Source organism: Coregonus clupeaformis, unplaced genomic scaffold (genome assembly GCF_020615455.1).
Source record: "Coregonus clupeaformis isolate EN_2021a unplaced genomic scaffold, ASM2061545v1 scaf0130, whole genome shotgun sequence".
Lineage (NCBI taxonomy): Eukaryota > Metazoa > Chordata > Actinopteri > Salmoniformes > Salmonidae > Coregonus > Coregonus clupeaformis.
In genome coordinates this window covers 153,982-176,071 of record NW_025533585.1, presented here as the reverse complement: position 1 = coordinate 176,071, position 22,090 = coordinate 153,982, and the positions used below count along the sequence as shown (strand labels likewise).

The 22,090-nt window shown below is 44.3% G+C and overlaps 1 protein-coding gene across 1 annotated transcript in view; it reads right to left on the bottom strand.

Moving 5' to 3' along the window:
• LOC121557735 (mannosyl-oligosaccharide 1,2-alpha-mannosidase IC) overlaps positions 1–22,090 on the bottom strand; it is a 121,926-nt gene that overhangs the window by 19,426 nt on the left and 80,410 nt on the right. Inside the window, exon 5 of the mRNA XM_041871222.2 lies at positions 2,045–2,139. Within this exon, the coding sequence (XP_041727156.2) occupies positions 2,045–2,139 (95 nt within the window). The remainder of the gene's footprint in view (positions 1–2,044; positions 2,140–22,090) is intronic.

The following is a 22,090-nucleotide window of genomic DNA, read 5'->3' as shown; positions in this document are numbered from 1 at the left end:
GCATGCGTTGTGTGTATGTATGTGTAGTTTCTGTACATATACGTTCCTCTTCTTACGTGGATATAATTTATAATGGGGGAGTATCGTTCCTCCCCATCTGCACCCAGGGTTCATGTTACCCATCTAACTGGAATTAGCTCTAGAATCAGTTAATTACATTTGCCAGCAGCTGTCTGCTTAGACGGGCGGGTTAATTGGAAGCAGGTGGCAGGCAGAGGTGCCAGAGAGATGTCTTTTTAGAAGATAAGATAGTGAAAAAATCTAATTAAAAGTGTACAGTATCTTAACTATGTAAGGGTGGTGGGCATTGCATATGGGGGTCCCGATAAAATCGCACAGATCAGGGTCGAACATGTTATTTCATTTGTGGGTTCAAGACGAGGCCACAAATGTCAAACATTTCAAATGCAAACAGAAGTATAAAAAATGCCTTCTTACTGTAATGCAATCCAGCTAAATGCGTTGGTAAGGTCTCATACAGTGCATTCAGAAAGTATTCAGACCCCTTCCCATTTTCCACATTTTGTTACGTTACAGCCTCATTCTAAAATGGATTAAATAAATACAAATCCTGATCAATCTAAACACAATACCCCATAATGACAAAGCGAAAACAGGTTATTATAAATTTTTGCAAATGTATTACAAAAAAAAACAGAAATACCTCATTTCCAGAAGTATTCAGAGTATCCTTGAGATGTTTCTACAACTTGATTAGAGTCCACCTGTGGTAAATTCTATTGATTGGCCATGATTTGGAAAGGCACACACCTGTCTATATAAGGTCTCAAAGTTGACAGTGCATGTCAGAGCAAAAACCAAGCCATGAGGTCGAAGGAATTGTCTGTAGAACTCTGAGACAGGATTGTGTCGAAGTACAGATCTGGGGAAGGGTACCAAAAAATGTCTGCAGCATTGAAGGTCCCCAAGAACACAGTGACCTCCATCATTCTTAAATGGAAGAAGTTTGGAACCACCAAGACTCTTCCTAGAGCTGGCCGCCCGGCCAAACTGAGCAATCAGGGAAGAAGGGCCTTGGTCAGGGATGGTCACTCTGACAGAGCTCCAGAGCTCCTCTGTGGAGATGGGAGAACCTTCCAGAAGGACAACCATCTATGCAGCACTTCACCTATCAGGCCTTTATGGTAGATTGGCCAGATAGAAGCCACTCCTCAGTAAAAGGCACATGACAGCCCACTTGGAGTTTGCCAAAAGGCACCTAGGACTCTCAGACCATGAGAAACAAGATTCTCTGGTCTGATGAAACCAAGATTGAACTCTATGGCCTGAATGCCAAGCGTCACATCTGGAGGAAACCTGGCACCATCCGTACGGTGAAGCATGCTGGTGGCAGCATCATGCTGTGGGGATTTTTTTCAATGGCAGGGACTGGGAGACTAGTCAGGATTGAGGGAAAGATTAACAGAGCAAAGTACAGAGAGATGTTTGATGAAAACCTGCTACAGAGCGCTCAAGACCTCAGACTGGGGTGATGGTTCACCTTCCAACAGGACAACGACCCTAAGCACACAGCCAAGACAACGCAGGAGTGGCTTCGGGACAAGTCCCTGAATGTCCTTGAGTGGCCCAGCCAGAGCCCGGACTTGAACTCGATCGAACATCTATGGAGAGACCTTAAAATAGCTGTGCAGCGACGCTCCCCATCCAACCTGACAGAGCTTGAGAGGATCTGCAAGAATGGGAGAAACTCCCCAAATACAGGTGTGCCAAGCTTGTAGCGTCATACCGAATAAGACTCAAGGCTGAAATTGCTGCCAAAGGTGCTTCAACAAAGTACTGAGTAAAGGGGGAGGGGGGTTATACATCAGATTTTTTTTTTTAAACCTGTTTTTGCTTTGTCACCATGGGGTATTGTGTGTAGATTGATTAGGGAAAAAAACAATTTAATCAATTTTAGAATAAGGCTGTAACATAACAATTTGTGGGAAAAGTCTAGGGGTCTGAATACTTTCCGAAGGCACTGTATGTGTTTATAATAGGATACTGTAGCTAGGGGGTCATGGGGGCTGGTGCCTAGGCTCACCTGCCCAGGTTGATGACTCCACGTGGGATACCCGTTGGTGTGTTGAAGGCCGGTAGCAGCTTCTCCCCAAGCACCATCACTTTCCTCTTGAACATCTACAAGAACAAGGAAGGAGGGACACTTAGTAAACACTCACAGAAACACACAAAGACAGAGGTACACAAACCTGTGCAAAAACCAGCCCCCACCCCCACAGAAGTACACACCACTCCCACGTGCCATCAACACAGGCATATTTTCAACTTGGCCCCTGTAAGAAAAACCTTTTTGGTTCCAAGTACAGAACCTTTTCACCCAACAAAGAACCGTCAAATAACTCTTTCTTCAGATGAAAAAGGTTTAATGTAGAACCCTTTGATGTAGTGTACAGTCAAACACAGAGAGTAGAATTAGAGTGTAGCACCAGCCCCAATACTTTCCAGATGGCTTCCCAGCCTCTCTCAACAAAGCTAATTATGTAGAACATAACAAACCCAGGGACAACGGAGAGATGGCGCTGCTCTGAGAAGGATTAAAAGCAATCTCATTGATGTAATCCACAGCAGTTCAATTAAACCTACACTCTCTCTGCTGCCTGCCTCTTGAAAGCAGGGCCAAGGGAGGGTGAAGCACTGTCTCAAAGTAAGATTAACAGGTCAGACAAATCTGCATTACCTGCCGAGACAGAGTTAGAAGGAGAGAGAAGTAGAGAGATAGAAGAGAGAGGGTTAAATAGTGAGAGAAAGACAGAGAGTGCTGATTTTAGAATTGAGATGCAAGGCTGCTAACAGAGAGAACTAGAAAGAGGGAGAGGGATATCGTTTGTGTGTGTGTGCAAGCGTACGTGCGCGTATCAGATCTTTGGTGTGTGTGTGTTAGGGTTGGGCGGTATACAGATTTCCAGACCTTCATAACGTACCATACCGGGGTATACGGTATTACCGCAGTGCACAGAAGGGGCGCTACAGTGGGGAAAAAAAGTATTTAGTCAGCCACCAATTGTGCAAGTTCTCCCACTTAAAAAGATGAGAGAGGCCTGTAATTTTCATCATAGGTACACGTCAACTATGACAGACAAAATGAGAAAAAAAAATCCAGAAAATCACATTGTAGGATTTTTAATGAATTTATTTGCAAATTATGGTGGAAAATAAGTATTTGGTCAATAACAAAAGTTTCTCAATACTTTGTTATATACCCTTTGTTGGCAATGACACAGGTCAAACGTTTTCTGTAAGTCTTCACAAGGTTTTCACACACTGTTGCTGGTATTTTGGCCCATTCCTCCATGCAGATCTCCTCTAGAGCAGTGATGTTTTGGGGCTGTCGCTGGGCAACACGGACTTTCAACTCCCTCCAAAGATTTTCTATGGGGTTGAGATCTGGAGACTGGCTAGGCCACTCCAGGACCTTGAAATGCTTCTTACGAAGCCACTCCTTCGTTGCCCGGGCGGTGTGTTTGGGATCATTGTCATGCTGAAAGACCCAGCCACGTTTCATCTTCAATGCCCTTGCTGATGGAAGGAGGTTTTCACTCAAAATCTCACGATACATGGCCCTTTGTAAACAAACATACCATGTGACTGGCAATATATATATATATATTATAATAATAATACCCCCGTATACGGTATAGAGTACCACAGTATGAGTCATAAAACTCATAAAACCTAGCAGTCAAACAGGGAAATGGTTTCAATCATTTTCTTTCACCATTCATTTTCCTCATTGGGGATTTTAGAAACACTTAAAATAAGGGCTGTACTAATTAGCTGCTAATGTGGCTATCATAAAGAACTACAAATACCAAGGTGATCTGGACAGACTGCCGAATTGAGGCAAAGGTAAGAATCTCTGGATTAACTGCCTAATGTTAGCTAAATTTAGCAATGAATAAATTGGCCAAATGTCTTTCAACTGACAATTCTGTGAACTGTCTTGTTCAAGTTTTAAATTGACACAATACCTTTTAGCAAAGGTATCAGCTAGAGATGACTTGCAGGGAGTTGTACTTATGCATGATGTCTACTTTGATGCTAATTAGAATTTTTGAATCTGAGAGTAAATAGAGCCAAATATATTGATAAAAGTCACCTTGTCCGAGAGAGATTTACATAAAATATCACACCAGGGTAAGCCTACATGAAACACAGCCCTTATTTTAAGTGTGTCTAAAATTCCCTATGGGAAAAATGAATGGTGGAAAAATTATTGGAACCATTTCCCTGTTTGACCGCCAGGTTTTATGAGTATTATGACACCTCCACTGTTGGGCTCTATACCGCCCAAGCCTAGTGTGTATGTGTGTGTGTTTGCAAAGTGTCACAGTGCTCTTTGACAGTGTCTCCGTCTCACCGCATGGTGACTCAGCTAAAAGAGTGATGTGAGAAGGAGAGGAGGAGGAGGAGGAGGTGGGTAGAGCTGAGTGTTCATATAGTCTGTGTCCCAAATGGCACCATATTTCCTATATTAGTGCACTACCTTTGACCAGGGCTCTGGGAAATAGTGTGCCATTTGGGATGCACAATTAAATGCATGTCAGAGTAACCAGCCATTAGAATTATGATCATCAATAATGTCAATATGAGTTGCCTGTGCCCTTGTCCTACAGTAAGTGAATGATACAATGTCTCTCCTGCCTCTGGCACTCTGCTACATTTACATTTACATTTGAGCCATTTAGCAGACGCTCTTATCCAGAGCGACTTACAGTTAGTGAGTGCATACATTGCAGTGAGAAAGGCTTGTTATCTCCATCATCTGAGGATGCGCCTGGACACGGTCTGTCTGGGCGTTGATTCACCCTTTTTGGCTCTTTGTTTTTGTGAACAGAGGCAGAGTGGGCTACAGACAGATGTACTGGCACATGACTGATTTGGACACATTATGTGCATGGATACATATGTTTGCACTCACATGTATGTTTTCATGTGTATGTGCAGATACGCACACATGCACACAATCATCATTGTTATCAGTAACACACGCACGCACACACGCACAAACGAACCCATCCACCCACTCACCCACCACATAAAAAGCTCAGGTGCTACCTGTTCCCTTGACAAATGCCCATTTACTGCCAGCTGTTACAATGTCATCTTTACAACCCAATTACCTATAGTTCTCTGCATGTTACACTCCGGAACAGTCCATACTAGTTCAAATGACTCAGATTCACAGGGCATTGACACCACACAGAGACATAAATAGCCAAGTGAGGCCACAAGCGCCCGAGTGAGTCATCGGTCCATCTAGCAGCTGGGGGCCCACTAGCCCTCCAGAACTCCCACTCCCATAATTCCATTCTCTTTCAGCGTACTGGGAGGGTGGATTTACACACAGAGAAACTCATTAATCCACTGTATGGGGAGTAGGATCCAGGGCTAAGATGAGTGTGTGTGTGTGTGTGTGTGTGTGTGTGTGTGTGTGTGTGTGTGTGTGTGTGTGTGTGTGTGTGTGTGTGTGGTGGGAGCTGCATATTGCCCCTCTGGTCCCCCAGCTCTATCTCTTATCAAAAAGCTTACTAATGACCCTCTCCCCCGTCCTTACAGTACCACTAGTACTCATCCAACCTAGCGGTTCATGGCCATACTGTCATGTAAACTTACCCACACAGACATTTTAATACCTACGTGCACCCACACATGTGCACACACACACACAGCCATATTAACACACATGCACAGACATACTCACACACACACGAGAGCGCACAAACTCCAATTAAATCACACTGTTATTAAGCCTTGTTTACACGCTTAGAAATTCCTTATATATTAATTACCGCAAGAGCCCTTTTGCTGGCAGCTATGGTATGCTTTACCATTGAGCATATGCAACATTGCAGGCCCCATTTCACATCTATCTCAGTCTACCTCCCCTTCTATAGCACAGAGCAAGACTTCAGTACAGCTCCAGCTAATCTGCATCACACTCACGCTGTCCTCTTTTTCTTCCCCCACAGCTCATTCACCCCCCCTTCCTCTCCCCTGTAACTGTTCCCCAGGTCGTTGCTGTAAATGAGAACGTGTTCTCAGTCAACCTACCTTGTAAATTAAGAAATATTATACAAAATCACAGAAGTGCCTATAGAGACGTGCTGCTGCTTCATATGTTATTGTCCACCCATTCATCCCAACCATCCCACGTGCAGATCCCGCCGCACGTCCACAATCCTTAACCTATCCATCGGAAGAACGGACCAGGCCTCGAGACGGAGAAGCATTGATCCGTTGTAACAGGAGACGGCTCGCTTACTTTGCTTTCAGTTTGGAATTACCCCTTGGATGTTGGACACGACAGCCGGGAACTGAATGGCTTTTCTCTTTTAAGCACAAGAGACGCGTAGCAGGCGACGCAGTCACCTCTCCCTGAGTTAACACTGTCAGGGACCAGTGGAGACTGAGGGGTAGAACTCTGTATGTATGGAACCCTCAGTTACCATTCAAACTTCTCAATTATGAGTCAAAGAAACACTTGAAGTGTGAAAGTGAAAATGAGAGGTTGTTGCTCTTTTGGTGGAGTCAGTATGTGTTGGTTTTCACTTCTGTGCTGTAGCTATTGTCCTAAAAAGTTTTATTTTTTTACCCACCCCAGTGGCTAGATTCTTGGTTGAGTAGCATACAGGTGTACAAAGAACTGACACTGGCAAAAATGTACATACAACTGCTTGTACAACAGTTCTGTTTCAGTGAGATATAGACCAACTAGAGGTTATATATCAGAGTGTCTATGGAACTCATAAAAATTATCTTCACCTACAGTACCCTAACGATGCACAATAGCGGACTGGGACCATTTATGCAAAATATACACATTTATTTCCAATTTCTTGCTGGCTGTGGCTGAAAACAGCTTTTGCATGACAGGACAGAGAACAATACAAACCGTTATCTGAAGCCTGATAATGCCAAGCTTGCCCTATGGCACTGGTCCATTATAGTTGTTTACGACTCTAATTTTGACCCTCCCCTTCCTTGAGGACACATTGAGCTGGACCAATGACAGTCAGGCATGACGCATAAATAACATAGCAAAAAAAAACGACTGCACAGCTCAGCAGCGCAGCTTCTTCAACGTGCTAAGTCAACCAGGTGCATTTCTCTCGCAATGTCACCCACCCACTCAATAAGAGAAATATAATGTATTTTCAGGAGAACAAAGTCCCATCTAGTCATGGCTGTCATCAGAGCAGCAGAACTTGATAGTTGGAAGACAAAAGGAAAGAGGAGTGGGTGGGAGGCAGGAATGTTGTGCATGGCATTATGTTATGCTCTTTGATTGTGAATTCTATTTGAGTAGTACCAAGTTATCTTCCTGTGTGATGTAATGTATTTTTTACCTATTTTGTCCTCTGGCTCCTTGGAGCGACAATATGCTAAGTATGTAGCATGTTTTGATTACTTCTCATTAAACCGTCACAGTAGGGAAGATTTGAAGTTATAGTACACTACGTGGGAGTGTATACTACCTGTTGCGATTGAAAAAATAGTTCACTATAAGTCACCTCAGTTCCTTATGTGATAAAAATAGCATTCAAATCAGAAAACGTTGTGGGTGACATTTAGAAAATGTCTTGATGGTGCCGCGTTTAAAAAAGCGGTGATTTTTAAGACCGTGGATGAATGAATTATTCCTGTTCGCCAGCTGTGGGTGATGAAAACCAAGCCCAAAACACCCTCTCTGACTGTCACAATCCCCCAATACCCCACCAGAATGAAAACTCGTATCCTTTTTTTCCTCTCCTCTCTCATCCCCCCATTCCTCCATCTGCGGTAGGCTTTTACTCAGGGTAGCAGCTGACTCTAAAAGGCTGTAAAAAGGCTGAGGAGACCAAAGCTGTCCGCTTGGATCGCTCACCCTGACCAAACAGCATAACCCCCATATGTTGTTTTTCTCTGCCGTGCACCGGGCTGCCGGGCCTCAGTTCCGAAAGGCCTAGACTGAGTTGGCCCTTTACTCTGTCCTCGCGTCACTCACAGTGTCACTCGGTGTCACACAGTGTCCTGAAAAGGGGGACCTAATCTAGGAGGTCATTGAGGTCAGAGGAGGACCTGTAGACCAGACAGCCTGTAAAAACACAATGTTCGGAGCATGGTTGGTTGTTCCTGTGACATCTCTATGTAAGGCCACCGTTCTCCTCTGCCAAGGTTAGAGTTGGCTATGTCATAATGTTCTCTCTGTCGTTATGCAATACCCAGAGGTTGTTTTGCAATCCCATAGGGGTGATCAGAATCATGCACACTATTTGTGCTTGACCTCTGTGTGGTCTAATGTTTAGAAACTGGGCATGTCACCACAATGCAAAGGCGGCAGGTAGCTTAGCGGTTAAGAGCATTGGACCAGTAACCGAAAGGTTGCTGTTCAAATCCCCAAGCCAACTAGGTGAAAAATGTGTCGATGTGCCCTTGAGTAAGGCACTTAATCCTAATTGCTCCTGTAAATCGCTCTGGATAAGAGCGTCTGCTAAATGACTAAAATGTAAAGGTTCAAGTTGAAATTGATGACAGCCGACGTTCTCTTTCTTGAGAAATACATAAGTTATTCTGAGCTCTGCTAGTTGGAATTGCACAACTGAGTAAGACCCTTGAGGCCAGGGTATAAGGAGAAGTGTCAGTACATGGTGAACCACTGAATTGTAGCATGTATACCAGGGCTTTGAGACATGTAGCTAGAAAGAAAATGTTCAGAGGGCAAGATACTGGCATGTGCTACCAATCTTTGAAACTCAACATTACTCATCAGACAACATCCTGGGCAGAATTAGCACAGTGCACTCAGCAGCCTTCTCTCATCTTACAAGGTGTGTGTGTGTGTGTGTGTGCGTGCGTGCATGCGTGTGTGTGAAAGAGAGAGAGAGAAATGCGCACAGCACACATGGTTGAAAGCCTGCTGCTGAGTGCTAGCTGCCAGATATCTGGGTTGTAATACCACGGTGCTGCCCTGATAAGAACCTAATTTTGCTCAGTATGATTTAACTGGAACAATCGGTCGATTCTTATAAGCAGCGGTCTGCCCTGGTTTGTTTTTGCCTCTATCCCAGTGGTTAACATCATTATTAGCATCTGATGGTTTTACCATCGATTCTTATGGACAGTCTGGGAGCCTTGTATATACTACTACAGTCTTTAGCAGAGAAGCCACAGACCATGAGCTCGATTTACTAAGTGTTTGCACCAGGTGCAAAGAACACCAAAAACTAACGTTATGAACAAGTATTTATTTACATTTTATCGCTAGATCTTATTCTTTCTACTAGCCAGTAACTTTTTGTTCTGTCCTCAATGTTCAATTCACTTTATCTTTTATTTTTATAGGTGCCGACTTTTATTCAGGTTAGGGAACTGGGTTTCTCAGAGCAGGAGTGCTGATCTTTTGCCTTATATGTCATAATGAATGAGATTACATGGACAGGGGGGACCTGATCCTAGATCAGCACTCCTACTATAGGTCATGAATCATGAATACAGGCCCTGGAATTGCATTGGAGATTCAACGTTAGGAGGTTGAAGTTTAATGCAGTAAGAGATGGAGCTACAGTACAAGTCAAAAGTTTGGACACACCTACTCATTCAAGGGTTTTTCTTTATTTTGACTATTTTCTACATTGTAGAATAATAGTGAAGACATCAACACTATGAAATAACACATATGGAATCATGTAGTAACCAAAAAAGTGTTAAACAAATCAAAATATATTTTATATTTGAGATTCTTCAAATAGCCACCCTTTGCCTTGATGACAGCTTTGCACACTCTTGGCATTCTCTCAACCAGCTTCATTGCCTCTATCCCAGTGGTTAACATCAAGTTTCTTCAATTGCAGTCGCAAAAACCATCAAGCGCTATGATAAGAGACTTGCTTGGGCCAAGAAACACGAGCAATGGACATTAGACCGGTGTAAATGTGTCCTTTGGTCTGGAGTCCAAATTGGAGATGTTTGGTTTCAACCGCCGTGGCTTTGTGAGACACGGTGTGGGTGAACGGATGATCTCTGCATGTGTATTTCCTACCGTAAAGCATGGAGGAGGAGGTGTTATGGTGTGGGGGTGCTTTGCTGGTGACACTGTCTGTGATTTATTTAGAATTCAAGGCACACTTAACCAGCATCGCTACCACATCATTCTGCAGTGATACGCCATCCCATCTGGTTTGGGCTTAGTGGGACTATCATTTGTTTTTCAACAGGACAATGACCCAACACACCTCCAGGCTGTGTAAGGGCTATTTTATCAAGAAGGAGAGTGATGGAGTGCTGCATCCGATGACCTGGCCTCCATAATCCCCCGACCTCAACCAAATTGAAATTGTTTGGGATGAGTCGGACCTCAGAGTGAAGGAAAAGCAGCCAACAAGTGCTCAGCAGATGTGAGAACTCCTTCAAGACTGTTGGAAAAGCAGTCCAGGTGAAGCTGGTTGAGAGAATGCCAAGAGTGTGCAAAGCTGTCATCAAGGCAAAGGGTGGCTATTTGAAGAATCTCAAATATAAAATATATTTTGATTTGTTTAACACTTTTTTGGTTACTACATGATTCCATATTTGTTATTTCATAGTTTTGATGTCTTCACTATTATTCTACAACGTAGAAAATAGTAAAAATAAAGAAAAACGCTGGAATGAGTAGGTGTGTCCAAACTTTTGACTGGTACTGTATATACATTTGAGCTAGGTACTTGAGTTGGATCCAATCCATAAATGCCCTACAGTATTGAACCACATTAGGATAATATGAACATATACTGGCTGGGTAACTCCAGCACGATTCTTCTTTAAAAGATTGGATAAGTAAAGCTTGTCTCCAAATTGTGATCATATCATACTTAGCTTTGAAGTGAAGCTAGTTTCTCTAAAGCGGTTTTCATAGCTTGTAATGGAATCCTGTATTTCCCAAGCATGTAGTCTACACCAAGGGACTGAGTATGGCTTAAGGCAGTGTCGTCACTGACTCGATTCCCTAGTGGTTCTAATACAAAATGAAAAGTGCTTTAAAAAGTCTGGTTGTGAACATCCAAGATATTGACATTTATTTGCCTAACAGAGCAGAGGTAAAACAACATGTTATTTACTTTAATGCGTTCTGCAGTGGTATTGATTAACACATGTGACTTGAGCATGGGTGTCTGAACTAACACAGGTGACACAGTGACCCAGATGTATCTAGAGCGACTGCTGACTAGCAGCATGAAGCCCTCCATGCGTCTCCATTCGCCGTGACGTCGTCCGAACTAGAACATGATGTGTATAATTTATGCTGAGTGGCATCGCCTGAGACAGAGAGGGAGTGCTAAATAAGGTCATCAAATAAATAAGATATGAAGACTTGGAAAACAAACAAGCGGAAATCAATCGTCTGCTCTAAAATCCTCTGAACACTTTATATTATAACTAATAGTAAATTCCATTAATCTGCCCAATGTTATTCTCAGTAATGTTATTCTTGGTGACGGACATTCTCCCAACGTTATTCTCGGTAACGGAACCGTCGTGCCTGACGAACATGATTCCACGGTTACACAAAGTTCTACGGTTCCCCCACTCCGAGCCACATAGTGGAGGTAATCTAAATTGCTTCACAGTTTGTTGACTGGGTGTAATGCGGCTGTCATGCCTTCTTTTTGATGCTCCGCCATGATGCAATTACAGAGGTTTCGGCTCCAGCGTTATCCCGGGGAAGGCAACAGTGAGCTCTTTATGTTCCCTATGGTCTAATTACCTAGCCAAGGTAGGCATACTGTGCCTGTGAAAAGATGCCAGGCTAAATAACTACCAGTCTCCGGAGGGGGATTGGAGAGTTTGGGGACAGACGTTTCAGCTGATTGAAGCTCGCGGAGATGATCAATCATCACTAAGAGTAGATATAGTATTGTAGATGTAGATTCAGCTCAGTTATAGCCTCAGCCACCAAGTGGCACTGTATACTGCCTTTTGTCTTGTGTCTTGAGAAGGGAGGTTTGAAAGTGAGTGTCAGTTACAATGCTGACTGTTACATTGTTTGCATTCCCCAACAATATAGATACGTAACAGTCAAATGTGTTTGAATTCCCATATAGGTAAATGTGTATATAATAGTTTTGGTGGTTGCAGGAATGAAAAAGAAATCACTTTTTTTACTACACCTCAACTACACCTGAAAGGAATGTGTTATTTCTCCTTAAGTGAGCCAGCAGTCACATTGAATCAACTCCTACCATCCATGTGAAGATTCCTGGAGAACCCAAACTGAGTGTATTACTATTTCACAGACAGAAGGTTATATCTACTCAGTTATCACAGTTACCAGCACAACACTCTATCACAAGCTCTATCACCAGCCACCAACCTTTCTATGAAGGTCTAACAATATTAGGACCCCCGATGCATCTGTATCAGCTAGCACAGTGCCCTCCTTACATAAGATGAACCATCACGCACTACCGGTCGCCCAGACTTCTGACCCATCAATAATACAGCTGTAAGATCCATCCATCCTCCGGGCCGGGTCGTCTAGCTCGGCCCCATCGCCATGGTTACAGTGGCGTTGGCAGGGGAACAGGGGATGATAGTGCTGGGGGCTGATGGGATGCAGAGCGTCCACAGCGGTTTGAGGATGTCAGGTTCATTTCTCATTAAGGATGTGACAGTTTCTCCATAGCCCTGGCTGGAAGGAAGGAACACTGGGTACGTGTCGGCTTGCTCCAGAGCCAGACGGAGATTGAAACTAACAGGTGTCCTCCTCCAAACCATGGGAGACGAGGAAACGAGACACAGAGAGACACTTAAAATCTGGAGAGTCTCGTTAAAACTAAGACCGAACTAAGTCAAGGTGCACTAGACCTGCATGAAACTTTCCAAGAATACTTTTCTATTCCAAGGTTAGCAACAGCTCAATGACAAGGATAGAATGCAGACAAATCTGCAAAAAAAAATTATTAACATCAACATTTCTTTGGATTTCTGTAATGTTCAGAGTTTGCAAATATGCTAACAGTCATAACAGTCTAAACCAGACAAAGAGTTATCCCTTTTGTATTTAAATACAATACCTGTACACATACAGTATTTCTGCATGACTACTTCAGCACACTGTAAACAGGGAAGAAAGAAAACAGAGACCTGTTGATCATGCTGAATGAGTGTAGCCAAGGAGAAAAAAAGACGAGTAATAATGAGATTGAGTAGAGCGGGAGTGGTGGTGTTGAGTAGAGCGGGAGTGGTGGTGTTGAGTAGGGCAGGAGTGGTGGTGTTGAGTAGGGCGGGAGTGGTGGTGTTGAGTAGAGCGGGAGTGGTGGTGTTGAGTAGAGCGGGAGTGGTGGTGTTGAGTAGAGCGGGAGTGGTGGTGTTGAGTAGAGCGGGAGTGGTGGTGTTGAGTAGAGCGGGAGTGGTGGTGTTGAGTAGAGCGGGAGTGGTGGTGTTGAGTAGGGCAGGAGTGGTGGTGTTGAGTAGGGCGGGAGTGGTGGTGTTGAGTAGAGCGGGAGTGGTGGTGTTGAGTAGAGCGGGAGTGGTGGTGTTGAGTAGAGCGGGAGTGGTGGTGTTGAGTAGAGCGGGAGTGGTGGTGTTGAGTAGAGCGGGAGTGGTGGTGTTGAGTAGAGCGGGAGTGGTGGTGTTGAGTAGAGCGGGAGTGGTGGTGTTGAGTAGAGCGGGAGTGGTGGTGTTGAGTAGAGCGGGAGTGGTGGTGTTGAGTAGAGCGGGAGTGGTGGTGTTGAGTAGGGCGGGAGTGGTGGTGTTGAGTAGAGCGGGAGTGGTGGTGTTGAGTAGGGCGGGAGTGGTGGTGTTGAGTAGAGCGGGAGTGTGAGTGGTGGTGGTGGGAGGGTAGAGCCTGTTCTTGGACACAAAGCAGAAGAGGAGAGGAGAGGGGGAACAGAGGCAGCCTGGCCTGTCTAAGAGACCAAGAACAGGTAGATAAAATGTGGGTTATCTCTGGAGCCCAGTGTCTCCCTGTGCCTGGACTATATTATGGCTGCTACAGAACCAGAGAAATAAGATGGGGCTAATTTACAGTAATAGTGCCCGATGGCAGCTCTGGCTTCAAAGCCATTTGTTAAAATGAGAAGATCTGACTATGTGTGTTTGTCCAAGATAAATCACAGCATTAACTATGACTTTTCTTTGTGTATATACAGTGGGGGAAAAAAGTATTTAGTCAGCCACCAATTGTGCAAGTTCTACCACTTAAAAAGATGAGAGAGGCCTGTAATTTTCATCATAGGTACACGTCAACTATGACAGACAAAATGAGAAAAAAAAATCCAGAAAATCACATTGTAGGATTTTTAATGAATTTATTTGCAAATTATGGTGGAAAATAAGTATTTGGTCAATAACTAAAGTTTCTCAATACTTTGTTATATACCCTTTGTTGGCAATGACACAGGTCAAACGTTTTCTGTAAGTCTTCACAAGGTTTTCACACACTGTTGCTGGTATTTTGGCCCATGCAGATCTCCTCTAGAGCAGTGATGTTTTGGGGCTGTCGCTGGGCAACACGGACTTTCAACTCCCTCCAAAGATTTTCTATGGGGTTGAGATCTGGAGACTGGCTAGGCCACTCCAGGACCTTGAAATGCTTCTTACGAAGCCACTCCTTCATTGCCCGGGCAGTGTGTTTGGGATCATTGTCATGCTGAAAGACCCAGCCACGTTTCATCTTCAATGCCCTTGCTGATGGAAGGAGGTTTTCACTCAAAATCTCACGATACATGGTCCCATTCATTCTTTCCTTTACACGGATCAGTCGTCCTGGTCCCTTTGCAGAGAAACAGCCCCAAAGCATGATGTTTCCACCCCCATGCTTCACAGTAGGTATGGTGTTCTTTGGATGCAACTCAGCATTCTTTGTCCTCCAAACACGACGAGTTGAGTTTTTACCAAAAAGTTATATTTTGGTTTCATCTGACCATATGACATTCTCCCAATCCTCTTCTGGATCATCCAAATGCACTCTAGCAAACTTCAGACGGGCCTGGACATGTACTGGCTTAAGCAGGGGTACACGTCTGGCACTGCAGGATTTGAGTCCCTGGCGGCGTAGTGTGTTACTGATGGTAGGCTTTGTTACTTTGGTCCCAGCTCTCTGCAGGTCATTCACTAGGTCCCCCCATGTGGTTCTGGGATTTTTGCTCACCGTTCTTTTGATCATTTTGACCCCACGGGGTGAGATCTTGCGTGGAGCCCCAGATCGAGGGAGATTATCAGTGGTCTTGTATGTCTTCCATTTCCTAATAATTGCTCCCACAGTTGATTTCTTCAAACCAAGCTGCTTACCTATTGCTGATTCAGTCTTCCCAGCCTGGTGCAGGTCTACAATTTTGTTTCTGGTGTCCTTTGACAGCTCTTTGGTCTTGGCCATAGTGGAGTTTGGAGTGTGACTGTTTGAGGTTGTGGACAGGTGTCTTTTATACCGATAACAAGTTCAAACAGGTGCCATTAATACAGGTAACGAGTGGAGGACAGAGGAGCCTCTTAAAGAAGAAGTTACAGGTCTGTGAGAGCCAGAAATCTTGCTTGTTTGTAGGTGACCAAATACTTATTTTCCAGCATAATTTGCAAATAAATTCATTAAAATCCTACAATGTGATTTTATTATTATTTTATGTTCTCAATTTGTCTGTCATAGTTGATGTGTACCTATGATGAAAATTACAGGCCTCTCTCATCTTTTTAAGTGGGAGAACTTGCACAATTGGTGGCTGACTTAATACTTTTTCCCCCCACTGTAGTGTCCTCTATGAGAGTGTGTGACAGGGGGACAAGTGCGAAGAAAGGAAAATAAGGCACTGTAACACAAGGGTATACAGTCTGTGGCGGTCATCCACTTGATCCTAAGTGACGTATCTCTTGATTTATTTATTCATGCAACTGAAGTGTAATGTCATTGCTGTTAGCTCCACTTTTGACTGACAAATACTGTATGTAACCTACCCTGTAACTGTTGAGTGGAATCACTCACTCCCCATATACATTTGAACAGGCAATTCAACTTAACACACTGCTGGGGCTGCACGCCTCAGATAACAACCATTCAATTCCCTTAAAAGGCATTGCTTTCCCCCCAAAAATGGCAAAGTGAAAACTTTCAGAAAATGCAATTTTCACAGCTCTTCAAAGGGAGTTGCGAACTGTGCTGCCACAATTACTACCAAAAACGACCGACAATGAGCAGGTTTCATCTGGCTGGTTCTATACGCTATAACTCCTTAAAAGCTCTTGAAATGGGTCCATAAAGACATACACCTTCAAAAAACATAGCTATAGTTTTATTGTCATATTATACAGTCATAGATGACAAGAGCTGCATTTTGCTTTTGCAACAAAAGCATTTCGCTGAACCTGCTTTAACATCTGCTAATCTGTGAACGCGACAAATAAACTTTGATTTGATTTCATAGATGACAAGAGTTTCATTGTCTTGGTCTGAGTGGGTGGGAATTCAGACAATGGCACACCTGTTTGCTCGCATGGTGTAGCAAGCCGTTAACAGTTGTCTTCCCCTAGCTATGAGAGTTGTGTGGACAGGCACAGATGGGGGAGAGAGAATGAGAACAAGAGGTGACGGAGAGTTTTTAGCACATTCAAAGCATGCGCTCTTGTAAACTGCCATAGACGCAGTAGGAGAACATCTGTACCCAGAGATGTGAACAGCTAATGGCAGGTGTGATTCCAAAAAAAGACAAGAAAGGGAACACACGGGTCATATATGACTCTATTACCCATGGTGTGGAACTGAAGTCTAAAAATACCAGACCTGATGTGAAACATTTACATGCACACAATGCCCCATAAAAATAAATACAATGGGTTCACTCCAGGTTGGAGACACGAGCATGCTGCAATCTGCTCCTTTTTCCTATCAGTGCTGCATCAGCATGTAGTGTTTGACCTACCCCGTGCCCTTGCTGCTTAGAGTGTGACATTAAGGTGTGTGCTCCATATCTGAATCCGATGGCATGATAATCTTACTATACTCTGTAACCCACTAATGGTTTTCTCTAGCCTGGTGAAAAGACAATGACCTTTCTTTGCCAATAGGAGTCTGCCCTCTGCAGAGGCTATATCTGTTTTATCTCCACATTCTATATTACTAATAGAAACCCCTGAAGTGCACTTGGGTGACATCTCATTTGAAAATGTACTATTTAGACTCCATGTGCACCTGCTTTAGATTCATGACTACATTCGTAGCACATTCATAGCTCAATAATATCTCTTCTTTACATGGACATAATGAGAAACAACAGGCATGACTAGCCAACATGGATCAAATCCACCTCCCCTGCAATGATTAACAATTCAAATGATCGAACAATGGTTTCAGTTTCAGTTGGATGCACATCCCTATAGGTTACAACACTTTCCCACCAGCACAAAAACATCTCTACGCATTTCCTTGAAGCAATTAGTGATAACCTCAACCTTTCTTGTCAGTCGAACTCCATTTAACTAATGGTTGTTGACAAGGAGGTGTCATGTTGCCAAGGATATATAACTACTACAGCTCTAGGTTCTTTCACACCGTATGAAGTCATCACCCACCAGACACAAATGAACATATTCCACACAATGATCCATTATTCCTCAGAGGCAAAGCGCCATATGTGAGAAACATGCATCCCTCCTCCGATTGGCCTTACTAGTTTCCTGGTTGCAGAGCACACACTGTTGCTATGGTTTCTGCTCAGGCTGCGTGCGCTAGCTCCATCTGTCTTCGATGTCGGCTGGGTAAAACGCAGCGATTCCACTCCATTTTCTTAACGGGGAGCCCATCCATCCTGCCACTCTGTCACTGAGACCGACACAGATCAACATAACTCACAGCTCTCTAGAGACGATACACAAGTCAACAATACATACCGTTTCTATAGGGGAATACCTTCCATCAATATGCAATGCAGAGAAAAAGAAGATAAACTTGCTACATTTGCACACACAGTATATATATTTTCTGTTGTATTTTTGACTTTATGTTTTGTTTACCCCATATGTAACTCTGTGTTGTTGTTTTTTATCGCACTGCTTTGCTTTATCTTGGCCAAGTCACATTTGTAAATGAGAACTTGTTCTCAACTGGTTTACCTGGTTAAATAAAGGTGAAAAATAAAAAATAAAAATACTATGAATTTGTTGCATGAAGAAATTGCTAGGTGCAGTAAGCATCAGTTGTTATATGAATAACAAAATAAAGTATACACACTCACACTGGGCAACTTGGATAGGGCTCATGTGCTCTATAATCTATACTGTACTGCAGGGTGACTACTGAGGCAATGCTACACCAGTGTCTTGCTTGAGAGCACAAAATTGTAACTTTGACATTTGGGGTTTGAGCTGGTACACCTGTGGTCAGTAGCCCTTGGCCAATGCCTGGCATTAATTTGCAGTTGCACTACACTATTCAATAAATATCTGACCCCTTTTTCCCTCAGTACACAGTATATCGCCAAGGCTACCACTGGACGGGAGGCCCGGGCAGCTCCACAACCCTATCGTTTCACATGAATGCATAAAACTTGGCCAAAGTAGACAAATACAATTCCAGCTCATTCGCACTGTGTCACTTGGAGATATGTCATATAAAGGGGAAAGGCTGGAGGGGAATGGAAAAGAGAGGGTTTACTTATTCATTCGCTTCCTCTATTTTCCTGCCTGTGTGTTTTTTTCACTCAGATATCTCTGTGGAGTGGCTGTGGGCTTGTGGGGTTGAGTAGTGTTAGCTTTAACATTAGGTAACATGGTATGTGGCAGAGTGGTGTTAGCATATGCTAGCTAGCAAACGTTATTCGGCTGGCACATGGTAGCTAATATAGTGTGACGCTAAGCATCGTTAGAGTGGCTAACATGCTGGTGAGTAATGCTGTCTGATACTGCCAGAACCCCACTGTGAAGCCCTGGGTCAACTGAGGGATCCCCGTCTCTCCATACAAATGTCACTGCTCATGGGTATTGCATGGAGCCTTGCCTTTTGACGCTAATTAAATGTTACTGCTAGCCTAGTGTTTAGATGAAGAGGCACACAGGAGGGGAGAAGGGGGGAATGGAAGAGAGCAAAGGCGCCCACGTCATTTAGGGAGAGGGTGGTCTCTCTGAACTCTCTCTTCCACTCTTATGTGTGAGACCAATATTATTTTCAAACAGAACACATTTGTCAGCGTTGTCAGATGAAATATCAACCATAACAGCGCTTTTCTCCGTTGGTGCGGTTGTTTAATCAGTTGGTCTCTCTCTGGCATTAGCCTGCTGCTACAAAGAAGCTAACCAATGTCAGGTGCACAGATGCTGGCTCATAACATCAAAGATAATGTGCTAGCATTAGCATTAGGCCTCTGGCATTAGACTGATGCTACAAAGTAGCTAACCAAAGTCAGGTGGGCAGATGCTGGTCACAACATCAAAGCTAAAGTGCTAGGCCTGCACAGGCTAATAAAATGAGAGTCTTTGTGATGTGTTCTGAAGAGGTGTTCTGTGTTGTGTCTGGGTTTAGGTCAGAGAGGGCAGCGAGGGCAGTTCGTTCTCTGAGGCACTCTCTGATCCTGACAGCTAACGCTTCAGCGGAGGCACAGTAGGACTGGACTGACAGCTGTCTGTCGCATTGGAAGTTCTCCAACCGATATGCTCCATGCTGACAGGTCAGGACAAAAACACGGGATCTCTCCAGCAGAGGACCACACTGAAACAACCTCAGGGTGTAACAGGGAGGAGTGTACAAGCTTATTAGTGTTGTAGTTTGAAGTGTTAGCTGGCACAGGGCTTGAGTCAAGAGCTCACCACACATTGTGAAATGGCTAAAGTGTGTACAGAACGTACCAAACTGGGTAAGTTGTAGGCCTATTCAAACAAAATCATTATAACAAGGACAGAGAAGTATATCTTGATTTAACTGTCATGCATATAATAACATACTTTACTCGCACACAAAACAAGGTTATAACACATCTGCCTTCATGATTACACTGCCCTTTGAAAGTCACCTACTTTACCTCCATTAACAACAAACGTTTCTGGCACAGGAACATGCAGGAAAGAGCAGGCTGAGATGGTGCCATTAGCAGTTGTCCTGTTATTCACAGAAAGAATCAAGCTTTGTCAGGACAATTCCTGGCGCTGTTGCCTCTGTCCCTCTGAATAAGGCTGCTGTCCCCTGTCCTGCACGCGGTGCAGGCTGTGGTCACCTTGCATTAGTTGCATCCCGCTGCTGGGACTCAGCATGCCCACAGTGACAACAGCAGAGCCAAGATGCCTCCCATGCAGGCATTCAATCAATCCAGCCAAAGCAATGTTTACGCAACATCTGTCAGTACATACGTCCTGCAGGGGCCCATGTGTCTATTCTCTGTCTGAAAGTCAGTCTGCTTGCGTGTGCTTTTGTGTGCGTTTGTGTGTGTTTGTGTGAGTGCGGCTCTAGTTTGGCAGCTCCCTTGTGTACCCGGCCTGTGGTGACAGATGTGTCACAATGAGTCTACCTGCCCAGCAGCTGAAGCTTACCTTACTGCAGTCTGCACTCCCCTATATCTCCTCTCCTCCCTTACTCTCCCCTCTCCTGTCCTCCCTTACGCTCCTCTCATATTCTCCTCTCCTCCTCTCTTCTCTCTTTCCTCTCTCTCTATATTTCAGCACAGTTCTCCTAGTACTAGTGCAAATCTGCCATTGATCCAAGAATTCCAATTAGCACACACAGATAGAAAACAACTTAACTGGTGCCTCAAACAAAAAAAACAAAAAAAAAGAGAATGACTAGCCGTTTGGGGTAAATGGAGTGTAATAAAATATATGCTGCTTTCACAAGAACAACAATGAGCAGCAATTAGAGTGGCCTTATTGTGTGGCAGCCAGACAAGCACTGTACCTGGGTAAATAACTTTACAATTACAACTTTAATTGTATAAAAGCTCCCCTAGCCACTTTCTCTCTCGCTCGTACGAACACACACACACACTCGGCACACGAACGCACGCCCGCCCGCACACACACACACACACACACACTCAATATGCAACTGCCGTCGCCGTTCATTTGACAAACTGCCATCCCTAAATGTGTGGGTGTGCTCAAGCAGGTCCATTCTCTTTGCATGACATTCTACAAGACCATGGTGCTTGCCTACGGAGCTGTGAGGGGAACGGCACCTCCTTACCTTCAGGCTCTGATCAGACCCTACACCCAAACGAGGGCACTACGTTCATCCACCTCTGGCCTGCTAGCTCCCCTACCTCTACAGAAGCACAGTTCCCGCTCAGCCCAGTCAAAGCTATTTGCTGCTCTGGCATCCCAATGGTGGAACAAGCTCCCCCACGACGCCAGGACAGCGGAGTCACTGACCACCTTCCGGAGACACTTGAAACCCTACCTCTTTAAGGAATACCTGGAATAGTATAAAGTAATCCTTCTACCCCCACCCCCCCATAAAAATAAATAAAAATAAAAATAAATAAAAAGAGGTTGTCCCACTGGCTATCGTAAGTTGAATGCACCAATTTGTAAGTCGCTCTGGATAAGAGCGTCTGCTAAATTATGTAAATGTAAATGTATTCTTGTTTATATTCCTCTCATACTGAAACTAGGGGATAAACCTTGGGAATTATCAGTGCACTTTTGACCTTTAATTGCCCAGGAGGAAAGGGCAAACTATGGGGTCAAAATCAGGCCACTGTGCAGCGACACACCTGAAGGAGGGAGACTTGGGCCGACATGAAAGCGCTTTCTCCTCAGGGCGTCAATCACACACCCAACTCCAGGCTCCACGCCAGGGCACAGAAGACAGACCAGACCGCGAGGCTCTGCGAGGAGCCAAACCTGGCTGAAAGAGAAAGGAAGCCTCATGCACGGTGGTGGCACGGTGCCCAGTCACACTTAGTCACCGCCGCCATGGAGTCTCAGCTAGCTCCCGGCTTTGATGCAGCAGTCTCTGTCCTCCAGTCCCCCACTGAGCTACATACGGAGACAGGTTAACTCAATCAGTGCAATCACGCTCAGAACGGTGAGACGACACGATTACCCTAAAAGGGGTTCATTAAGGCTTCATTATAGCATATGCCTTCAAAACACAGCGCTCTGATTGGCTCTGATTGATATCATTAGGGGCGGAGCGATTGTT